A 20,000-nucleotide genomic window follows, 5' to 3' on the forward strand; every position below is an offset into this window, starting at 1 on the left:
GAGCTATACACAAAGAAGAAACTAAAAGTAGGCTAACACACACACACACACACACACACACACACACACACACACACACGTACACGCACACGCACACGCACACGCACACGCACGCTGTCACATCTTGTAATCTGTCCTGCATTTCGTTGTATTGTTTGAAGGTGTTTTTTTCATTATTACACAATTCCCAAAGCTCAAGAGCCTTCACAAAGCCTGCTGCTAACGGAACCTGCGCGTCTGTGCGTGTGTTTGCGCACGACTGTGCGTGCATGCGTGCGTGCGTGCGCGGCATACTACACGGTAAGTGTGTTTGGGAGTTTGCACTTACAGGAATTCAAAAACACATTCAAGATGCACGCACGCACAGTCGCACGCATGCATGCACGCGTGCACACTCAGGCCACATACACACAAACACACGCGCACGACACGCACCCACACACACACACGCACGCACATGCGCGCACACACACACACACACACACACACACACACACACAGTGGTCCAGCTGTCATCGCGATGATTACAGCATTGGTTCTCAAAGTGCAGGTCCGAATGGGGGGGGGGGTTATCATGGGACTGTCAGAATAAGCCCATATATGGATATTCCCATATATGGGCTTATATACCCCATCCTCCCATTCTGGGCGGGGAACCCCTTTTGGTGTTAGCGTCATGTTATGCTTTGAGGGATGACCATTATATGGAGGCTTAAGGTGACTAACGGAGGGACGGACTGACGGGAAATGCACGTTTTTTTCATAATACATGTCATCGTAACTATACTTAACGATATGTAACTATATAGGCCTACATTACATTTTATAACGTCGGCTATTTAAAAAGAGCATATATACAAGCTCACAGGGCATCGCGACAATGGCGGAAAATGTTCTTTGTTGCTTAGCCGATCGGCTGAAACGCAAGATTGTGTGCGCTTATAGCTGTGCGTATGTGTGAGTATGTTGCGTGCATGCGCGCGCGCGTGTGTGTGTGTGTGTGTGTGTGTGTGTGTGTGTGTGTGTGTGTGTGTGTGTGGTGTGGTGTGTGTGTGTGTGTGTGTGTGTGTGTGTGTGTGTGTGCTCGCAGGTGCGCGACAGGGGCGGGCGACTCACGTCGGATGTAAGACGGGGGGGAGTGGGGTCCCAAGGAGGAACGAGGTCAGAAGACGCTATTTTAAGTGGTTAAATCCCCCCCCCCCCCCCCCACACCCTCAGGTGGGTGACAGTCCTCTCCGTAGCTCCGGCATGGGGCGAGTTTGTTTTCTATACCTAGCTCTATAGCTCTAATCTCTCCCATGCATCTCTCTCTCTGTGAAGTGACAACGCCTTGATCAACACGACCGCCGTGCCAAATCAAACGCACGCCGCGCTCTCTGTGTCTTTTAGCCTTTTCTCTTTTTTACATACTCGTCACGACGTCAACCCCCCCACCCCCGCCCGCGTTTAGAATAAATTATACAAATATAGTTCCTTTGTTTTAAACGCTGTGGTCTTTAAAAGGTAAAAAACAAATCCCTTTTGGAGTGTGAATATTCAGACAGTTACATGTCCTTATGTGTACTCCAGGCCGCTACAGTTGTCTAGCTGTTATACCTCCGGTGCAGAAACGTACCGGTACTTAACCCATTTGGTGTTTTTAAGCACTTTGTTGTACTTTAGCTATTGAAAAATCGTGAAATGTGGCCCAAATGTTTGAATATATATATTCTTTCAGAGCAAACGTTTTTAACTCAAACCTTTGTCCCTGGAACAACGAAAATACATTTTTGGGGGGTCCTTGCCATGAAAATGTTTGAGAACGACCGACATAGAAACCTGGGGGTTTTTCATGAAACTGTCAGGATTTAGAAGACATTTTGTAGAATCGTCCTCAGGTCTAAATGGGTTAACTCTGCTATTTTTTTTTAATCATGAAAATATCTATTTCAGAGGATTTAGAAGATTTCTTTTTAAAATGATTAGGTCAGGCCTAAATGGGTTCATCGTGTTGCATGCCCCCTCCCCTCACATAGACTTTTTTGATTAAAAAAAAAGAAGGTAACTATAGTAACTAAAGTTTTTTAATAATTGTAGTGGAGTAAAAGTATAGCCTACAATATTTGTAACCGAGATGTAGTGGAGTACAAGTAAAACTATTGGAAATTGGAAATACTGAAGGAAAGTATACAAATACCTCAACATTGTACTTAACTGCAGTATACTTAGTTACTTTACACGACTACTCATGTCCCTATCATCTCTCTTTCTCTCTCTCTCTCTCTCTCTCTCTCTCTCTATCTCCCTCTCTCTCTCTCTCTCTCTCTCTCTCTCTCTCTCTATCTCCCTCTCTCTCTCTCTCTCTCTCCTCTCCCTCTATATCTCTCGCCCATCTCATTCTCTCCATCCTGCCAGACACTTCCCGTTCGTCGAGCCGCTCCCCTCCTCCTCCAATGGGAACGGAGCGAGGGGGGGGGGGGGGGTGTATTGTTGCCGGGGCGGCCGCTGTAAACAAACAGTGGCGATACCATGGAATGCCGCAAAAATATTTACAACCAGACGGTACGGTTGTTCTAGCACACGCACAGACACGTGCGTGCGTGCGTGTGTGTGCGAGCGCACGTGTCTGTGTGTGTGTGTTCGGTGAATTGTAGTCAGCTGTTTGAGGTCGGCGCTGTTTTGTTTTGATTCCATCCAGGGTCGCTGCCTAGCGACGCCATCATAACATCCACCCACCTTTTACATCATCCTCTTCCAAGACGCGCGCTCTTTCTCTCTTTCTCTCTCTCTCTCTCTCTCTCTCTCTCTGTGTCTCACACACACACACACACACACACACACACACACACACACACACTTGGACGCGCTCACACCTATTCACATGCATGCGCACGCCGCGCACACGATCACACGCACGAAATCCTGCAATTGCTTTGAATTGATGAAGTGTTGCGTTGACTGATAAAATCATTCTCACGCTCATGCACCGAGCGAGCGTCGAGCGTGCACGCTTTGCAAAACACATTACCTCAACTTGCACCACAAACCGGCCCCCTATTTCTCTCTCTCTCTCTCTCTAATGCCCACGCTTGTCTGCCGAGGCATGCACTGTGTGTGTACATGTGTGTGTGTGTGTGTGTGTGTGTGTGTGTGTGTGTGTGTGTGTGTGTGTGTGTGTGTGTGTGTGTGTGTGTGTGTGTGCGCATGTGTGTGTGTGTGTGTGTGTGTGTGTGTGTGTGTGTGTGTGTGTGTGTGTGTATCTGTGCGTGTGTGTGTGTGTGTGTGTGTGTGTGTGTGTGTGTGTGTGTGTGTGTGTGTGTGTGTGTGTGTGTGTGTGTGTGTGTGTGTGTGTGCGTGCACGAGTGTTAATCTGTGTCAGAGTTGAGGACGTTTTTATGGACTATATTCTCTTGGTGAAAAAGCAAATATTTCCACATAGTTAAAATTCAGAGTGTCGTTTTGACCCCGGAGAGAGAGAGTGTACAGAGTGTGAACCTGCAAGTGATATCTGAGGATTATATATATTTTTTTTTACAGAAAGACATTTACCGTATACTCCATTAGTGCTGCACGATTCTTGCTCAAATGTGAATCTTCTCAACATCACGATTCTCGCATGATTCTCATTTTGTCCCATGAAAAGTATACGTATTGTCTTTAGACCGTATGTTGCTGAAACATTCAGAATGTGTCACCTGCTGGAGCCATGTGGCTTTAAACAGGACAACGGCAAAGTGCTTGGACTTGTTATAAACCTCTCTTAAAGATGGAGTGCCACCATTTTTGTATTTTTCCAGTTTGTCATGTGTCTATGAGGTGACAGTAGTCACAGTACTTCATTAGACACCCTGGAGTTGTTTTTATGTGCAATGGTGTATTAACTTTGTATTTAGGGTTTCTTCCTGGAGGCTGAACCCTTGACAGTCAAACGGGCCAATGAAATAAACAGTAATATAGTGATACTCGTATTTTACCGCTGTTTCGGCGCTGTAGTGCCGAAATGATTTTGGCTCGTCAGAGATTTTCAGTAGCACCGAAGAGCCGACTTTAGGACGGTACCCCCCCCCCCCCCCCCCCCCCCCCCACGAACCTCAAATGAGAGCCGAACCGACTTTTATTCGGCTCTAAAATAAAGTATGAATCGTCCCTAACCCCTCCCCCTTTATCAGACAACGACAGCTGTGGGTGCGGCTTCAGTTCAGGTGGATCACCGCCCATCACCACCCACCAGGCAAACCAGGCATACTTAATGAACTGGGGGGCGTGTCCACATACAAGCATGATTTTAACAAATACTGTACACTTTTTGGAAAAAGTTATATTACTTATTGTAATAATACCTGATGAAAAAAATGGTGGCACTCCATCTTTAAAGTCTCTCTCGTGTAGCAAAAACATGAGAGTTAACTCAAATGAATTGGACCAAAGCCATCTATAGTGCTGCACCCATTCTTGCTCAAATTTAGAAATGAGACCTCATAGGTATCCAAGATATCGAATCTCAATCTTTTTTTCAATACTCTATTTGGGCTGATCGTCAAAGGTCGGGTCCAGGCATACCACCCAAACCCCTTTTGGTGTTTCTAAGCATTATGTTATACTTTAACCCATTTTGGGGCGGGAACCACTTTTGGTTGGCATTATGTTATACTTTAGCTATCGAACACATTTTTTAAATCGTCAAAAATACGGCATAAAGCTAACGTTCTTTTTATTTCGACGTCAAACCATTTAGGCCTGACGTCGAAATGAATAAAAAGTCTTCTGGAAGAATATATATTCAAAGATTTGTGCCGCATTTTCACGATTTTTCAAAAATAGCGCTCGGCGGCGCGCTATGAGCTTATAGATCTGCTGTTTTTCAATAGCTAAATAATGCTTATAGTTAAAACACCAAAATGGGTTCCCGTTCAGAATGGGAACGAAGAACTCAGGAACAGGCACGAGGAAACACATCGGAAATCAAGCTTTTTTTACTAGGATTCAAATACAACACAAAGAAACAGGACTGAACACAATGACTATACATGTAACCAAGCCCCCAGTAAGGCTATATATATCCAACGTTGAAGCGGCCACTACACCTACTGGCGAGAAATGGAACTGCAAGCACCTTCACGGAGGTTTGACGGACGTTCATGACGTCACGTGCGTCAGCCCCCCACATTTGAAAGTTCCGGTGCTAAAGGCTATATCCCATTCTGAACGGGAACCCATTTCGGTGTTAGCATCATGTCATGCTTTAGCTATTGAAAAATAGCAGATCTACAAGCTCGTAGCGCGCCACTCGGTGTGGACCATGGTGACATTGATCAAATCTTGATAAAAAACGCTTCTATTTAGGCCCCCACAATCTAAAGCTATGTTTCTATGTCAGTGGTTCTTCGATTAAAGAAAAATAGCAGACCTACAAGCTTGTAGATATGCTATTTTTCAATAGCTAAAGCACCAAAATGGGTTCCCGCCCCAAAATGCGCTGCACAAGGTGCCCTTTTTTCACTTGAGCACCTGCCCCTCTAAATGTCTGTGCACGCCACTGCATGCATGTAACAAATCAACAGAGAACTATAGAAAACACAACGGCATGTAAATAGACCAGGACTAACTGGACACAGCTGGACACAACTGACAAATCAACACCGGGATTGGCCGGGGGAGACTAACAGGACACAGGTGGAGAGAACTACACTAATCACAGGGTTAGACAAGACAGGTATACAGAACTATAGGGTCAGACAGGAAAGGCTACGAAACGAGGCTACAAAGTAAGAGCACACGGGTGTAAAGTAAAACTATAACTGCAAACTGAGAAACTAAAAACCAAGGAACACAACAAACCCCAAAAAAACTATCGTATCGCCATAATGAACCAATATCGTCCATGTATGGTGTTGCTGTTAAAATGTTTACAATACTATGATACATGATGTTATACTTTACTGTTAAAATGTATAATTACAATACTACGATACATGATGCTATACTTTACTGTTAAAATGTATCATTACAATACTACGATACATGATGTTATACTTTACTGTTAAAATGTATAATTACAATACTACGATACATGATGCTATACTTTACTGTTAAAATGTATCATTACAATACTACGATACATGATGTTATACTTTACTGTTAAAATGTATAATTACAATACTACGATACATGATGCTATACTTTACTGTTAAAATGTATCATTACAATACTACGATACATGATGTTATACTTTACTGTTAAAATGTATCATTACAATACTATGATACATGATGCTATACTTTACTGTTAAAATGTATCATTACAATACTACGATACATGATGCTATACTTTACTGTTAAAATGTATCATTACAATACTACGATACATGATGTTATACTTTACTGTTAAAATGTATCATTACAATACTATGATACATGATGTTATACTTTACTGTTAAAATGTATAATTACAATACTACGATACATGATGCTATACTTTACTGTTAAAATGTATCATTACAATACTATGATACATGATGCTATACTTTACTGTTAAAATGTATCATTACAATACTACGATACATGATGCTATACTTTACTGTTAAAATGTATCATTACAATACTATGATACATGATGTTATACTTTGTGTGTCTTGTTCTCTGGCTGTCTTTTATCTGACCTTGTTCAGCACTTTGGTTGACCGCTGGTCTCTGTAAATGAGCTCTATAAATAAAGTTAGATTTGATTTGATTATTTGTATTTTTCTATTTAAAATGTAGAGGGTTATCTTTACATAAATTGCCTCTCTCCCTCTCTCTCTCTCTCTCTCTCTCTCTCTCTCTCTCTCTCTCTCTCTCTCTCCCCCCCCCTCTCTCTCTCCCCCCCCCCCCCCCCCCCCCCCTCTCTCTCTCTCTCTCTCTCTCTCTCTCTCTCTCTCGTCTCCCATGCACGGGGAAGTGAGACAGGGAGGTTTTGCATATCTATGGACAGAGCTGGAAAAAAAATAATATCAGAGCTATCTGACACACACACACACACACACACACACACACACACACACACACACGGATGGAAACTGCAGTGTGTCGTGGCATGAAGCTTATCTAAACAGTGGGATTACGGCGGCTTTTTGACTGGCAAATCACTGCCACTCACACACAGCTGTGACGGACGGGAGGCCTCTATACACGTGCACGCAGCACAGGCACCGTTTCACAAGAACACATACACAAGACCAAACAGAGGCTTGTTTTAATCCATTTTGACCTGCTATCAGATTCTAAAAATGTGTTTTCTGAAAAAGCTATGTTTCTATGTCAGTCGTTCTTCGATTTTTCAAAAATAGCAGACCTACAAGCTCGTAGCGCGCCACTCGGTGGCGCGCTACGAGCTTGTAGATCTGCTATTTTTCAATAGCTAAAGCATAACATAATGCTAACACCAAAAGGGGTTCCTGCTCAAAATGGGTTCATGTAGTGCAGTACGGTTTCCAGAGGTGGAGAACGTACACAATTGTTTTTTTTACTTAAGTAAAAGCACCGGTTGCTGCAATTTAGAACTACTTTGTCGCGAGTAAAAGTATACGGAATTGAAAATGTACTTGAGTAAAAGTACAAAAGTATCGGCATCAAAATGTACTTGTGTACGGCAAGTAAAAGTACTCATTGTGCAGAATGTCCCATTTCACAAGTTCAAAATGTGTAGAAAATCTATTGAAAATCGCCGATCTACAAGCTCACAATGCGTCGCGTTGCAACGCATTGTGAGCTGCGTTGCGTTGCGACGCATTGTGAGCTTGTAGATCGGCGATTTTCAAATGGCCGAAATGTATAGGGTTGAAGTGGTTAATGTATTTTTTCTAATCAAAATTTAAATCTCCAAAGTAACTATAGTAACTAAAGTTTTCAAATAATTGTAGTGGAGTAAAAGTACACATGTTGGCTCTGAGATGTAGTGGAGTAGAAGTAAAAGTACTGGAAATTGGAAATACTCAAGTAAAGTACAAATACCTCAAAATTGTACTTAAGTACAGGACTTCAGTAAAAGTACTTAGTTACTTTCCACCACTGGTGGTTTTCAACCAGTGGTCCGGGGACCACCAGTGGTCCTTGAGGCGGTTCCAGGTGGTCCTCATGCTAAATGATGGAGAGTTGGTAACCAAATGGACCCTTATGGATCTACCCATTCTGGACGGGAGCCCCTTTTGGTGATTTACCCTGTACAATATGTACAGTATTCAAAAATGTAAAATAAAAAAATGATGCTGCTATATAAATATTTTAAGTTTTTCAGAAAACTTAGGTCATGATTTAGAAGGAGTTTTTAGAATCAGCCTCAGGCATAAATGGGTTAACTCTAAAATCAAACCGTACGGGTCCATTTCATGGTTTCATTTTACACTCTCAAGAGTAAAATTATTGTTAAAACATCTGCATTACTTAATTTAAAAAGACGCCTACACAATTAGATAATGTAGAAGAATTGCTGTTTTGCTCAATGAATTATTTCGTGTTTGGTCTGAGAGGCTAAATGTCATCAAATGGTGGTCCCGTGGCTCAAATGCCCATTCTACAACAGGTCGTTAAGAGGAAGCAATCTGATTGGTTGAAACGGTTTCTAGCCGTTGATCAAACCAGCACTGTTCACCACCTAATCAAAACAAAGCATTCAGCCGCTCTGTTTTCCCAGAGTGCTAGCAAACTCGGTGGCTAGGCTAGCTAGTTTCTTTGGACATTTGTGGTCGTAGTGACTACATCCGTCATTAAAAAAATAAATAATCTTAGTTTCTTCAGTGATGCTTGTGGAACTCGACTTCGTCTCGTTCCCCTACCGCATCACTGTCATGGCAATAATCACGTTAAACAACACCCTCTCGTGTAATATTGCTTAAATACATAATAGTGTAAATAGACAATCTTCAACCTCACAACATTGTGAACTTGTAGATCTACTACTTTTTTTTTTTAACACATTTTTGTTTTGTTTCGTACTGTATGTTTGACTGTAAAGAAATGTCCCAAACATAGGTGTGTTATGGAACTGGCTAATGAATGAATAATGAAAACAGCCTCTTAAAAGCAATGACAACTCACTGTATAGGATAGGTGTTTCCAGGTCTAAATGTGAACACTAGGGGGCGACACTTGCCATGACCACACAGACCATGACCCCTGCTCCAGTCCAGTAAAACACTGCTGGCTCACACAATGCTCAGCAGATACATTTACTTAAGTACTGTATGTACTTAAGTACAATTTTAGAGTTATTTGTACTTTACTTGAATTTTCAGTACTTTTACTCCATTACATCTCAGAGGCAAATATTGTACTTTTACTCCACTATACATTTATTTGAAAACTTAACTATAGTTACTTTGTAAGTGTCTGGTGCTGGGAGTCTGGTCCTGGGCCTGGTGAGAGCAGGAGTGGACCTGGTGAGACGTAGGAGAGTCAACCCACAGAGCCTATATAATAGTCCCTCCACATGCCAGAATTGTGCCTCTCAGTCCCGGCAGAGTAGCTCCCAAGTGGTTCCAATGGATTGTGTGGCCCTGGTCTTTCCCTAGTGGGACTTATCGAGGGTATAGCTATACTGGGCCGTAAGTCGGGACTTGATCACCCCGGCTGGGTCGACCTGAGTATGATGTTCACGAGACCCGAAACCCCCGATGACCTTGGGATACGTCACTGTAAGGTTTGATGAGGGCCCGGCTGAACTAATAACTTAAGAGTTTAAATGGACAGGTATCAGTCAAAAAGGGAGACACCGAAGAGGAAGGATGGTTGGATGGATGGGGAAGGCTCAACATATGAAATGTCAGAACAGGTCAGCTCCATGTATGGAGATCTAAGGGTTTGAGGTCTGAGGTCAGATGTAGAGTTACTGGCCATATAGTATAGTCACAGTTTTAGTCATCATGGCTTAGTTTTAATTGTCTAGTTTTCATGGAGTGAGTGTGTGTTCCTGAAAATGATATTTACAGTATATGTATGTGCACGTGCGTGCACGTGTGTGTGTGTGTGTGTGCGTGCGTGCATGTGTGCGCAAAACCTAGCTGTCAGTTATAGTTATAATCTGTGTCTAGTTCACATGGAGTTTTCAATCACCAGTGAAAAAAGGCATTCTTCGTCATAGTTTTAGTTGACCAAATCAACACTGCCCACCTAAAAACTACCCTCTCAATGCCTAATAATCCTATAAAACCCTGAATCTTGTGCCCTTAACACATTGTATGCTAGAGTTTTCTATTTGCTCAGGCTTGCTGGTGCTAAGCGATTAACATTGGACTTTTGAACTTTTTAGGGGCCCACAGCGAGGGGCCTCTTATAGCGGGAATCACATCGCATAAATAAAAAGTAGGCCAAACATGTCCACTTCAATTAAAAAAATATATATATGATTCTACCATCTTCCATTCTGGAGATATTGACCTTTTTCTAAAACCTGCTTTTGAAGGCACGCTGCTCGCTTGAAAAAACAGCAGAGATATGGAAGGTTGAAGTTGACAGACATTTCAGTTCAGTTTTTTCAGACCGACAGACCGATATAAATATGAGCACAAATACTATCCTATACATACCATACACCGAATGAAAGCCCTGAATGTCTACTTTTAGGAGGAAAACAGTACACATTGTACACATATACAGTTTGACAGTAATTGGTCATTGAATTCAGCTTGTGCCCACCAGAGATAACTAAGACTAAGACATGGACCTGAACTGCTCAATATTCACAAAATAAGGCCTATAGCGACATATACATACTATATACCGTATGAAACATAAGACTCTCTGCTTTCATAAGAAAAATACTTCTACTGTAATAATAATAAAAATCACACCCATGTGAAGTGAGCAGTGCAACATTGCACTGCTCACTTCACATGGGTGTGATTCCACGGTGTGATATCTGCTAGTATACTGCTTCTTTGTCCAAACATGGCTGACGCGACGGCGACAAAAAGACAGTCGATCATATCTATACTGCTTCTCCTATGGCGGTCCTTCGAGAATACGTCATTCGTTTCGCGTATACCTGTCCGTGTGCGTGAAATGGCGATCGACCGTTGGAGATTATTCTTGGTTTATATACGGGTTTATATTTCCGAGAATGAGGCGGCAGACCGGCGAGTTGTCGTTGGAATGGAGACACACACACAGCCAGACTGGCTGTGTCGAGTGGATCTGTGTGAGTGAGTGGGGGGGGGAATGAAACTGTAATGCGATGGAGAGATGCCTCGGGAGAAACCATGTAGAAACAGGAGGGGAGGGGGAATCGAGTGTATTCACACACACTAGAATATGGGTAGCTCCATTTTAGATCCCGACATCTGCGTTGGTTTATGCCGTGTTGCCGTGCAGACTCCAGTACGTCGTAATGGAGGCATTGGGGAGGAGGGAGCTTGCTCGCCAGTCCATAGACCTCTTTTCAGGAGGGGGGGGCTTTTAACTCCCGGATCACATACCGGACCTTCCCAGAGACGATCGGTGTTACTTTCTTTGTTGTCCCGGCGCATAGGAAGTTGATGTACAGTAATCAATAAAAAAACGTATAAAACGTATAGATACGCTTCGCGCGTACGGCGTTCGATATTAATAAAGCGTATGGATACGTTTCCAGCATTTTTTGTGTTAATTATTTACAACCCGTTTCAAACCACAGCGTATAGCCATTTCTTATTGAGGAACGGTGGCTAGCTGTTAGCATACTGTAAATCCCAGTTCCGGGTGCCACCAAGACAAGATCTCCTGCATGGAGTCCGACTTATATGGACGTTTGAAAATCGCTTTACACGGTGATTATATTTTCAATCCCATAGCTGGAGCGGTGGGGGCGTTGCCATAGGAACCGGACCAATGTTATAAAAGCTGCCGTGGGACCATTATATAGACAGAGTATGCATCGGGGTCCGTATATATACGGTCCTGGGATATGACGCCCCCTAGTGGCGGGGTCCGTATATATATACACGGACATGGGAAAGAAAGAATTAAGGTGGTTGCACACAGAAAAATGCAGCTAAAAATCTCAAAAACGCAGCGGTGTGCAGGGGACCTTTACAATGTTGTGCGTTTCCTGTGAGGAACCTGTGTCCCTCACACGTATAGTAACACGCACGCACGCACGCATGCACACAGTGTACTCACCATGCCGTGGTTGAGCCACTGCGGGATGAAGTTGTCCAGCAGTCTGGGATACACCAGGTCTCTGTCGTACAGGTACAGACCCCAGAACATGGTGACCACCAACTGCACGCACGCACACACGTACAAAGAGAGAGAGAGAGAGAGAGAGAGAGAGGCACAAGATATAGCAGTTATTGTTTTTTTAGTTTTTCCAGATTTATAAAGCGTGTAGAATGTGGTCTCGGGTCTCCAGAGAAAGGCAACAAAGGGTCCAGATGAACAGAGTTGAGAAAACAGGCTTGAAAGGTTCACTTCTGTGGTCATTACACCTATAGCTACATGTTTAAGCATTTATTTCATATTTACATGTCGATTTCAGCTCTGACACTTATTTCAGACATGCTCTAGTATGTGAAGAGTCTGCCTGTGTTATTATCTCATTTTGGGGGGGGGAGGAAAAACAAGTTTTTCTCCTCGATTCTCGTCGATTCGATGTCAGTCTCTCAGTCAAATCTGGTCACATATCTTATCTTATAGTAGCCTATACTGCACTTCAGCGCAATTCTGAGGCATTTGTATAATTATACTCTATACTCTATACTATTTCCGATTTCCAATACTTACTTCTATACATCTCGGATCCAATTATGGTATACTTTCACTCCACTGCATATCATGCCCACTTCAGCCCTATAATGGAGTTGGAACAACTGATGTTCAGGAGGAGGAGAAACGCGCATTGGCCCTGCCCTTAATGCCACTCTCCGCCCTCCACGTCAATCTACCTGCCCCCATTTATACCTGCCCAGTACCACCCAGAATCCTCCATGCTTCGCCTGCCTCGCTGCGTCGCACACCAGCCGCCTCCCTACAGGCTTCTCGCAATTTTTATTACCACCTTTTCCTCACTCACCGTTCGTCCACGGAACCAGCATTCTACCTCCTTCGCGTAGACACGTTCGCTGCGGGATACACAGACAGATGGCCTCCCCAACCTCAAAACCGGCACACCGTGATGACACGGGACCTTCGCCGATCAGACGACATCGCCTACAGCCCAAGCGTCACGCCGTTCGAGCCAAAACAGAACGATCCATCCGCCTCCCCGTCACTACAACCCACAAAGCTAAGTTTCATTCAACCGTCCGTCCTTTCATTAAGCCACAGCGTAGCCCAGGGCTTTCCATTCATGCCCAAGCTCACACTACGCGCAGCCCGTCACGTCATCACTCCGTGACAGCCACAACCAGAAGCAGTTCCTGCTGAAACCACACGGGGCCGCTGAAGTCCAGCTAACTGACTGCACTCAGCCTCGGGCTTCCACGCAGCCTTCTTTAACGTTAACGGTTCACACTCTCACAGTGCTTATCCCTGCAGCCAAGCTTCCTTATGTCGTGCGTATCATACCGTATGGACATAACCCTTGCTTGCCATTCACCCAGTTCAGACAGCCATGCTCCCAGCCTCCCATCCCCAGCCTTTCAGCCTTCCATTCAGCCAGCCATGCTCCCAGCGCCCCTCACAGACCCCAGCCACCCCTTCAGCCATTTATTCAGCACCAGATGTGCACTTTACGTAGCCCTAGCACTTCTTAGTACACATGTATATCGTTTAATATAATATAGCATAGCACGCATCGTTGACATAGATACTCCACTGCTACGTTCTTAGGTTATACATGAACCACTACTTTTATATATGCGATGTACGACATGCCTGTTCCTGCTTAAACGTAAGTCGCTCTGGGTCAAGAGTGTCTGCTAAATAGCATTTTGTAGGCCTACTTTGTTTTCAGCTAGTGACTAGTCGGTCAGCCAGCCAGGATCCCAGCCTCTCATCCCCAGCCACTCTTTCAGCCATTCAGCCAGCCACGCCCCCAGCGCCTCTCTCAGGCCCCAGGCTTCATTCAGCTAGCCACGCTCCCATCGCCTCTCTCAGGCCCCAGGCTTCATTCAGCTAGCCATGCCCCCAGCGCCTCTCTCAGGCCCCAGGCTTCATTCAGCTAGCCACGCCCCCAGCGCCTCTCTCAGGCCCCAGGCTTCATTCAGCTAGCCACGCTCCCATCGCCTCTCTCAGGCCCCAGGCTTCATTCAGCTAGCCACGCCCCCAGCGCCTCTCTCAGGCCCCAGGCTTCATTCAGCTAGCCACGCCCCCAGCGCCTCTCTCAGGCCCCAGGCTTCATTCAGCTAGCCACACCCCCAGCGCCTCTCTCAGGCCCCAGGCTTCATTCAGCTAGCCACGCCCCCAGCGCCTCTCTCAGGCCCCAGGCTTCATTCAGCTAGCCATGCCCCCAGCGCCTCTCTCAGGCCCCAGGCTTCATTCAGCCATTCATTCAGCCAGCCACGCTCCCACCGTCCCTCTCAGGCCCCAGCCATTCCTTCAGCCATTCTTTCAGCCAGCCACGCTCCCAGTGCCTCTCTCAGGCCCCAGCCTTCTTTCAGCCATTCATTCAGCACCAGGATTGTTTTTACGTAGCCTAGCACTTCATAGTATACTTTGTTTATCGTATACTATAATATAGTATAGTACGCATAGTTGACATAGATACTCCCTGTTAGGTTCTTAGTTTATACTTGTTTCACGATAACTACTTTGTATTTGTGACGTATGACATGCCCCCCCTCCCCCGTCCCCTCCCTCTCTCCTATCCCCCCCTCCCTCTCTCCCATCCCCCGTCCCCCTGTCCCGTCCCCCCACTCTCTGCCCGCCTCCGCCGAGGCTCCGCCCGCCTTCCTCATGGCTTCTCCTGCCGAGGCTCCGCCCACCCTCCCTCGGCCTCTCATGCCTTCCCACAGGCCTCACCCGCCTACCCTCCCTTCCTGGCCCCCCCTCCCCAGGCTCCGCCCACCTTTCCCTCGGCCTCTCTTGCCTTCCCACAGGCCTCACCCGCCTACCCTCCCCCCCCGGCCCCCCCTCCCCAGGCTCTGCCCACCTTTCCCTCGGCCTCTCTTGCCTTCCCACAGGCCTCACCCGCCTACCCTCCCCTCCCGGCCCCCCTCCCCAGGCTCTGCCCACCTTTCCCTCGGCCTCTCTTGCCTTCCCACAGGCCTCACCCGCCTACCCTCCCCCCCCCGGCCCCCCCTCCACAGGCTCTGCCCACCTTTCCCTCGGCCTCTCTTGCCTTCCCACAGGCCTCACCCGCCTACCCTCCCCTCCTGGCCACCTACCACCCTACGCTGGATCTCCCCAGCGTTCACTCCACGCTGCCACCCCCCAGCGTCCTTTCCGACCCCTCCTACCCTCTCCCCCCCTCCTCCCAATTTTTCTCTCTCCACAGCAACCCCAGCGGTCTTCCCGCCCAACTCCCCTCCGCCCCTCCTACCCCCCCCCCCCGTCCCCTCCCTCTCTCCTATCCCCCCTCCCTCTCTCCTATCCCCCCTCCCTCTCTCCTATCCCCCCTCCCTCTCTCCTATCCCCCCTCTCCCGTCCCCCCATCCCCTCCCAGCCACCTCGCCACCGTGGTATCCCTTTTCATAATAGTCCATATTCGTAATATTCCATGTCAAATGTTTGGTCACCGTGCCAGGACAAATGTGCCTTGTTATCAGTCCATTTCCGCAATATTCCACGTCAAATGTTTTGGTCACCGTGCTAGGACAAATGTGCCTTGTTATTAGTCCATATTTGCAATATTTGTCTTTTGTCATTTACAGATGATCCGCTGCCCGCCGCCTCACTCCCCTCTCTCCCTTCCTCGTACCCTCCCCGTCCCCCCCCTCCCTCTCTCCACGGCCAGACCAGGGCCGCTCCGAGAGTGCCTGCCCCAGGAGATCCAGCTAGACCACTTCCCCCACGCTCGATCCACCTTCCTCCCGACCCACTCCCACCCCCAGTTCTAGACCTTGCTCGTTTTTGTTTTTTTTGGGGACCTAGAATACAAACTACGCACAGACACGGGTTCCTCTCTCAGACCCGTATCCTGCCCCAGACCCTCAATTTCAGGTTCAGGTTTAGGTTCAGGCACAGGTTCAGATTATTTTGTCACGTGTATAGATTCAGAGTATAAATACAATGAAAAAATTTCGGCGTTAAGCGTTAAGACCTTGCGACATGTGATGTGTATGCCCAAGTCACCTTTCTCCCCCGGAACTTCCCCTCGACACCTCTCCGTAGCGGCCTTCCACCCTCCTCGGCCCTCACTAGCCACAGCCACCTCGCTCCTCCGCCCTCACAACTCTCCCTTCCCTAGACCTCGCCACGCTCTCCAACCTCCTCCAGTCAATTACACTAGCCACGGCCACCTCGCTCCTCCGCCCTCACAACTCTCCCTTCCCTAGACCTCGCCACGCTCTCCAACCTCCTCCAGTCAATTTCACTAGCCACGGCCACCTCGCTCCTCCGCCCTTACAACTCTCCCTTCCCTAGACCTAGCCACGCTCTGCCTCCTCTAGTCACTTTCAGTAACCACGGCCACCTCGCTCCACCCCTACAACTCTCCTTTCCCTAGACCTAGCCACGCTCTCTGCCTCCTCTAGTCACCCTCAGTAGCCACGGCAACCTCGCTCCACCCCTACAACTCTCCCTTCCCTAGACCTCGCCACGCTCTCCACCTCCCCTAGTAACAACTTCCACAGCACTCCCCCCACATCGGCGCAGCATCCACCGCTGCCAGCCGAGGCCCCCCAAGACCTCGCCGCCCACCTGCTTGGCAGATGGGCCTCCCAAGCCTACCAGTTCCACCCGTACGAACCTCCCTGCTTCCCTCAATAAGTAGTTGCGGCCCGTTTGTCCTTTTTGGGGATATCGTCCATGCGCACCGTAAGACGAACGCCTTATGACGAACGCCACACGACGAGTGCCATTCGACCTCCTCCCCAAAGACTCCAGGGTCGGCGACCCCCCCGGAACCTACACATCCGCATTCATTCATCCCTCCTTCATCCCTCCATTTCTTCACTGTCAATAAATTCCTTAAACCTCCCCAATGGCGTGTTTATTCCTACTAGTGAAATGGAGTTGGAACAACTGATGTTCAGGAGGAGGAGAAACGCGCATTGGCCCTGCCCTTAATGCCACTCTCCGCCCTCCACGTCAATCTACCTGCCCCCATTTATACCTGCCCAGTACCACCCAGAATCCTCCATGCTTCGCCTGCCTCGCTGCGTCGCACACCAGCCGCCTCCCTACAGGCTTCTCGCAACCCACCCCCACCCCTTCACCTCCATTGCAGCTCCTCTCCCTGCTCCCCCCAAAGGAGCTACTACATCCACCTCGCCAAAAGTGGATCAAACGATTAAAACAAAACTCTCTCCTCTCCTTATCAGGTTCCTGCGGGGGGATATCGTCCATGCGCACCGTAAGACGAACGCCTTATGACGAACGCCACACGACGAGTGCCATTCGACCTCCTCCCCAAAGACTCCAGGGTCGGCGACCCCCCCGGAACCTACACATCCGCATTCATTCATCCCTCCTTCATCCCTCCATTTCTTCACTGTCAATAAATTCCTTAAACCTCCCCAATGGCGTGTTTATTCCTACTAGTGAAATATAGGTTTAGACCATTATTTTGATGGGACACATTGTGAACTTGTAGATCAGATATTTAAAAAAGGATATGTACATTTGACAACTTTTCATTCGAAATGAGACATGCTGCGTAATGAGTACTTTCTGCTTTTGGTACATTTTGAAGCCAATAACTTTGCACTCTTACTCAAGTAAATGTTGAATTCCGGATCTTTACTTAATTGTAACAGAGTATTTCTTCATTGCAGTATTGATGCTAAGTACAAACCACATGAGTACTTTTACCACCGCTGCATATGAACAGTGTGGATGGAGGTTAGGTGGTGCAGTCTGGGCCAGGGGTGGCCTGGCTGACTGACTGACTGACTGACTGACTGACTGACTGACTGACTGACTGGCTGGCTGAATGGCTGGCTGGCTGGCTGGTTGACTGGCTGACTGACTGGCTGGCTGGCTGGCTGACTGACTGACTGGCTGGCACGCTCTATGCTTTCACCAACCCACTGGTGGCAACAATACCACACACACGCACGCACGCACACACACACACACACACACACATACACACACACACACACACACACACACACACACACACACACACACACACACACACACACACACACACTCATTAGATGTGCTAGTTAGGAACCTGAGTGCCTGAGTCAAAGCACTGTAGACTTTAGCCCGTTCAAACCGGTTAAGCATCTTTGTCATTTTAACATTGAGCTATTTGAGAGGGGTCGGCGGCCAAATACATATGTTCTCGGGGGTCCCTGATGTGAAAACGTTTGAGCGCCACTGATACAGCAACCCCCCCCCCTTTTTATATATATATATAAAACTGTTAGGATTTAGAAGACATTTGTAGAACCGGTTCCAATGGGTTAAAACACGTGCACAGACACACACACACACACACACACACACACACACACACACACACACACGAACACTCCATATCGTGCATGTCTAGGTTTCCAGACATTAGCAGTGTGGTGATAATGACATCTATTGTGCTGCGAGTAAACCGAACTCTGTGCCCAACGAGCACAACCAGGCACGGTGCCAGCTGACTGCTTACATATAGGTGTGTGTGTGTGTGTGTGTGTGTGTGTGTGTGTGTGTGTGTGTGTGTGTGTGTGTGTGTGTGTGTGTGTGTGTGTGTGTGTGTGTGTGTGTGTGCGTGCGTGCGTGCGTGCGTGCGTGCGTGCGTGCGTGCGTGCGTGCGTGCGTGTGTGTGTGTGCGTGCGCGTGCGTGCGCGTGTGCTTGTATGTTGCAGCCAAGAATGTGGCACTGATCTGCCTGGCACTCAGGTTGCTAAGTAGGCCTACTGCAGCTAATGACTCTGTGTGTGTGTGTGTGTGTGTGTGTGTGTGTGTGTGTGTGTGTGTGTGTTTCTGTCTGTCTGTCTGAGTGTGTTCCTGAAAATGACAGATGGTATATGTGCAGTATATGTATCTGTGCGTGCGTGCGTGCGTGCGTGCGTGCGTGCGTGCGTGCGTGCGTGCGTGCGTGCGTGCGTGCGTGCGTGTGCGTGCGTGCGTGAGGAAAATGTAGCTGTCGGTCCTGCAGTCGGCATGACTTGTGTTCTCGTAGAGTTCCATTCAAACTGAGGTTCACACTAAGGTCACTGCCAGGCCGTGTAACCAAATGAACCCCGGCATGGCGTCCCGGGCCGGGCGGGCGCTCGCGCGGCGCATTTGTGGTCACAAGACTATAGTAGAGCCTATACCGCCGCGGAGGGTTGTGTGTCTATACGAACCCGCACCGGTGCATCGGGCTTTGGCCATCATTGGGGGGATTCCAGGTGGTCCCCAGCTAAATGACGGGAGAGTTGGAACCAAATGGACCCGTATAGATCTTGACATTTGGTTTCATTTTATGCTCTCAAGAGTTACATCATATAGGCCTGTCTCACAGCCACTCCACGCCCCCTTCCCACGCCCCCCCTTTCCAGACCTAGTGGTGTTGACGTGACGTCACTCCATAGACATTACATGTTAAAAGACCTACATTCAGAAGCCTTAAACAACGCTTTTTCTGAAGGTAAACTTTACTCCATTTGTTTTAGCGGTCTTAACATCTTGTTTTCCTCGATGAAAAAAAGCTTCTAATATTATTATTTATGCCCCAAAATCTATAATTATATCTCACACTATTAAGGCAACCGGGCCGGTTCCACGCACTGCACAAGGTGCCCTTTTTGTTTTTTCTTCACTTGAGCACCTGCCCCTTTATTTAATGTCTGTGCACGCCACTGTGGAAGCTCTACCGTCTACGTCTGTCAGACAGCCACCAGATTAGCTCGCCAAAATACACAACGACGTGTGGGTCCATGACACGCACGCACGCACACACGCACATGTACTGTACCCACCACTCCTACGGGGAAGGCCAGCACGGCCATCATCCAGTCCCTCAGGCCGATCAGCTTCCTGAGC

At 47.3% G+C, this 20,000-nt stretch overlaps 1 protein-coding gene across 1 annotated transcript in view; it reads right to left on the reverse strand.

Annotated features, from left to right (window-relative positions):
• The window catches only part of aig1 (androgen-induced 1 (H. sapiens)), a gene marked incomplete at both ends in the record, with an annotated part of 39,869 nt that overhangs the window by 16,752 nt on the left and 3,117 nt on the right, over nucleotides 1-20,000 (reverse strand). The window contains 2 exons of the mRNA XM_083790501.1: nucleotides 12,108-12,209; nucleotides 19,937-20,000. The exon at nucleotides 19,937-20,000 is cut by the window's right edge and continues 92 nt beyond it. Of these exons, the coding sequence (XP_083646627.1) occupies nucleotides 12,108-12,209; nucleotides 19,937-20,000 (166 nt within the window). The remainder of the gene's footprint in view (nucleotides 1-12,107; nucleotides 12,210-19,936) is intronic.

The sequence above is a fragment of the Protomyctophum parallelum genome, assembly GCF_964188405.1.
Source record: "Protomyctophum parallelum genome assembly, chromosome: 19".
Classification (NCBI taxonomy): domain Eukaryota; kingdom Metazoa; phylum Chordata; class Actinopteri; order Myctophiformes; family Myctophidae; genus Protomyctophum; species Protomyctophum parallelum.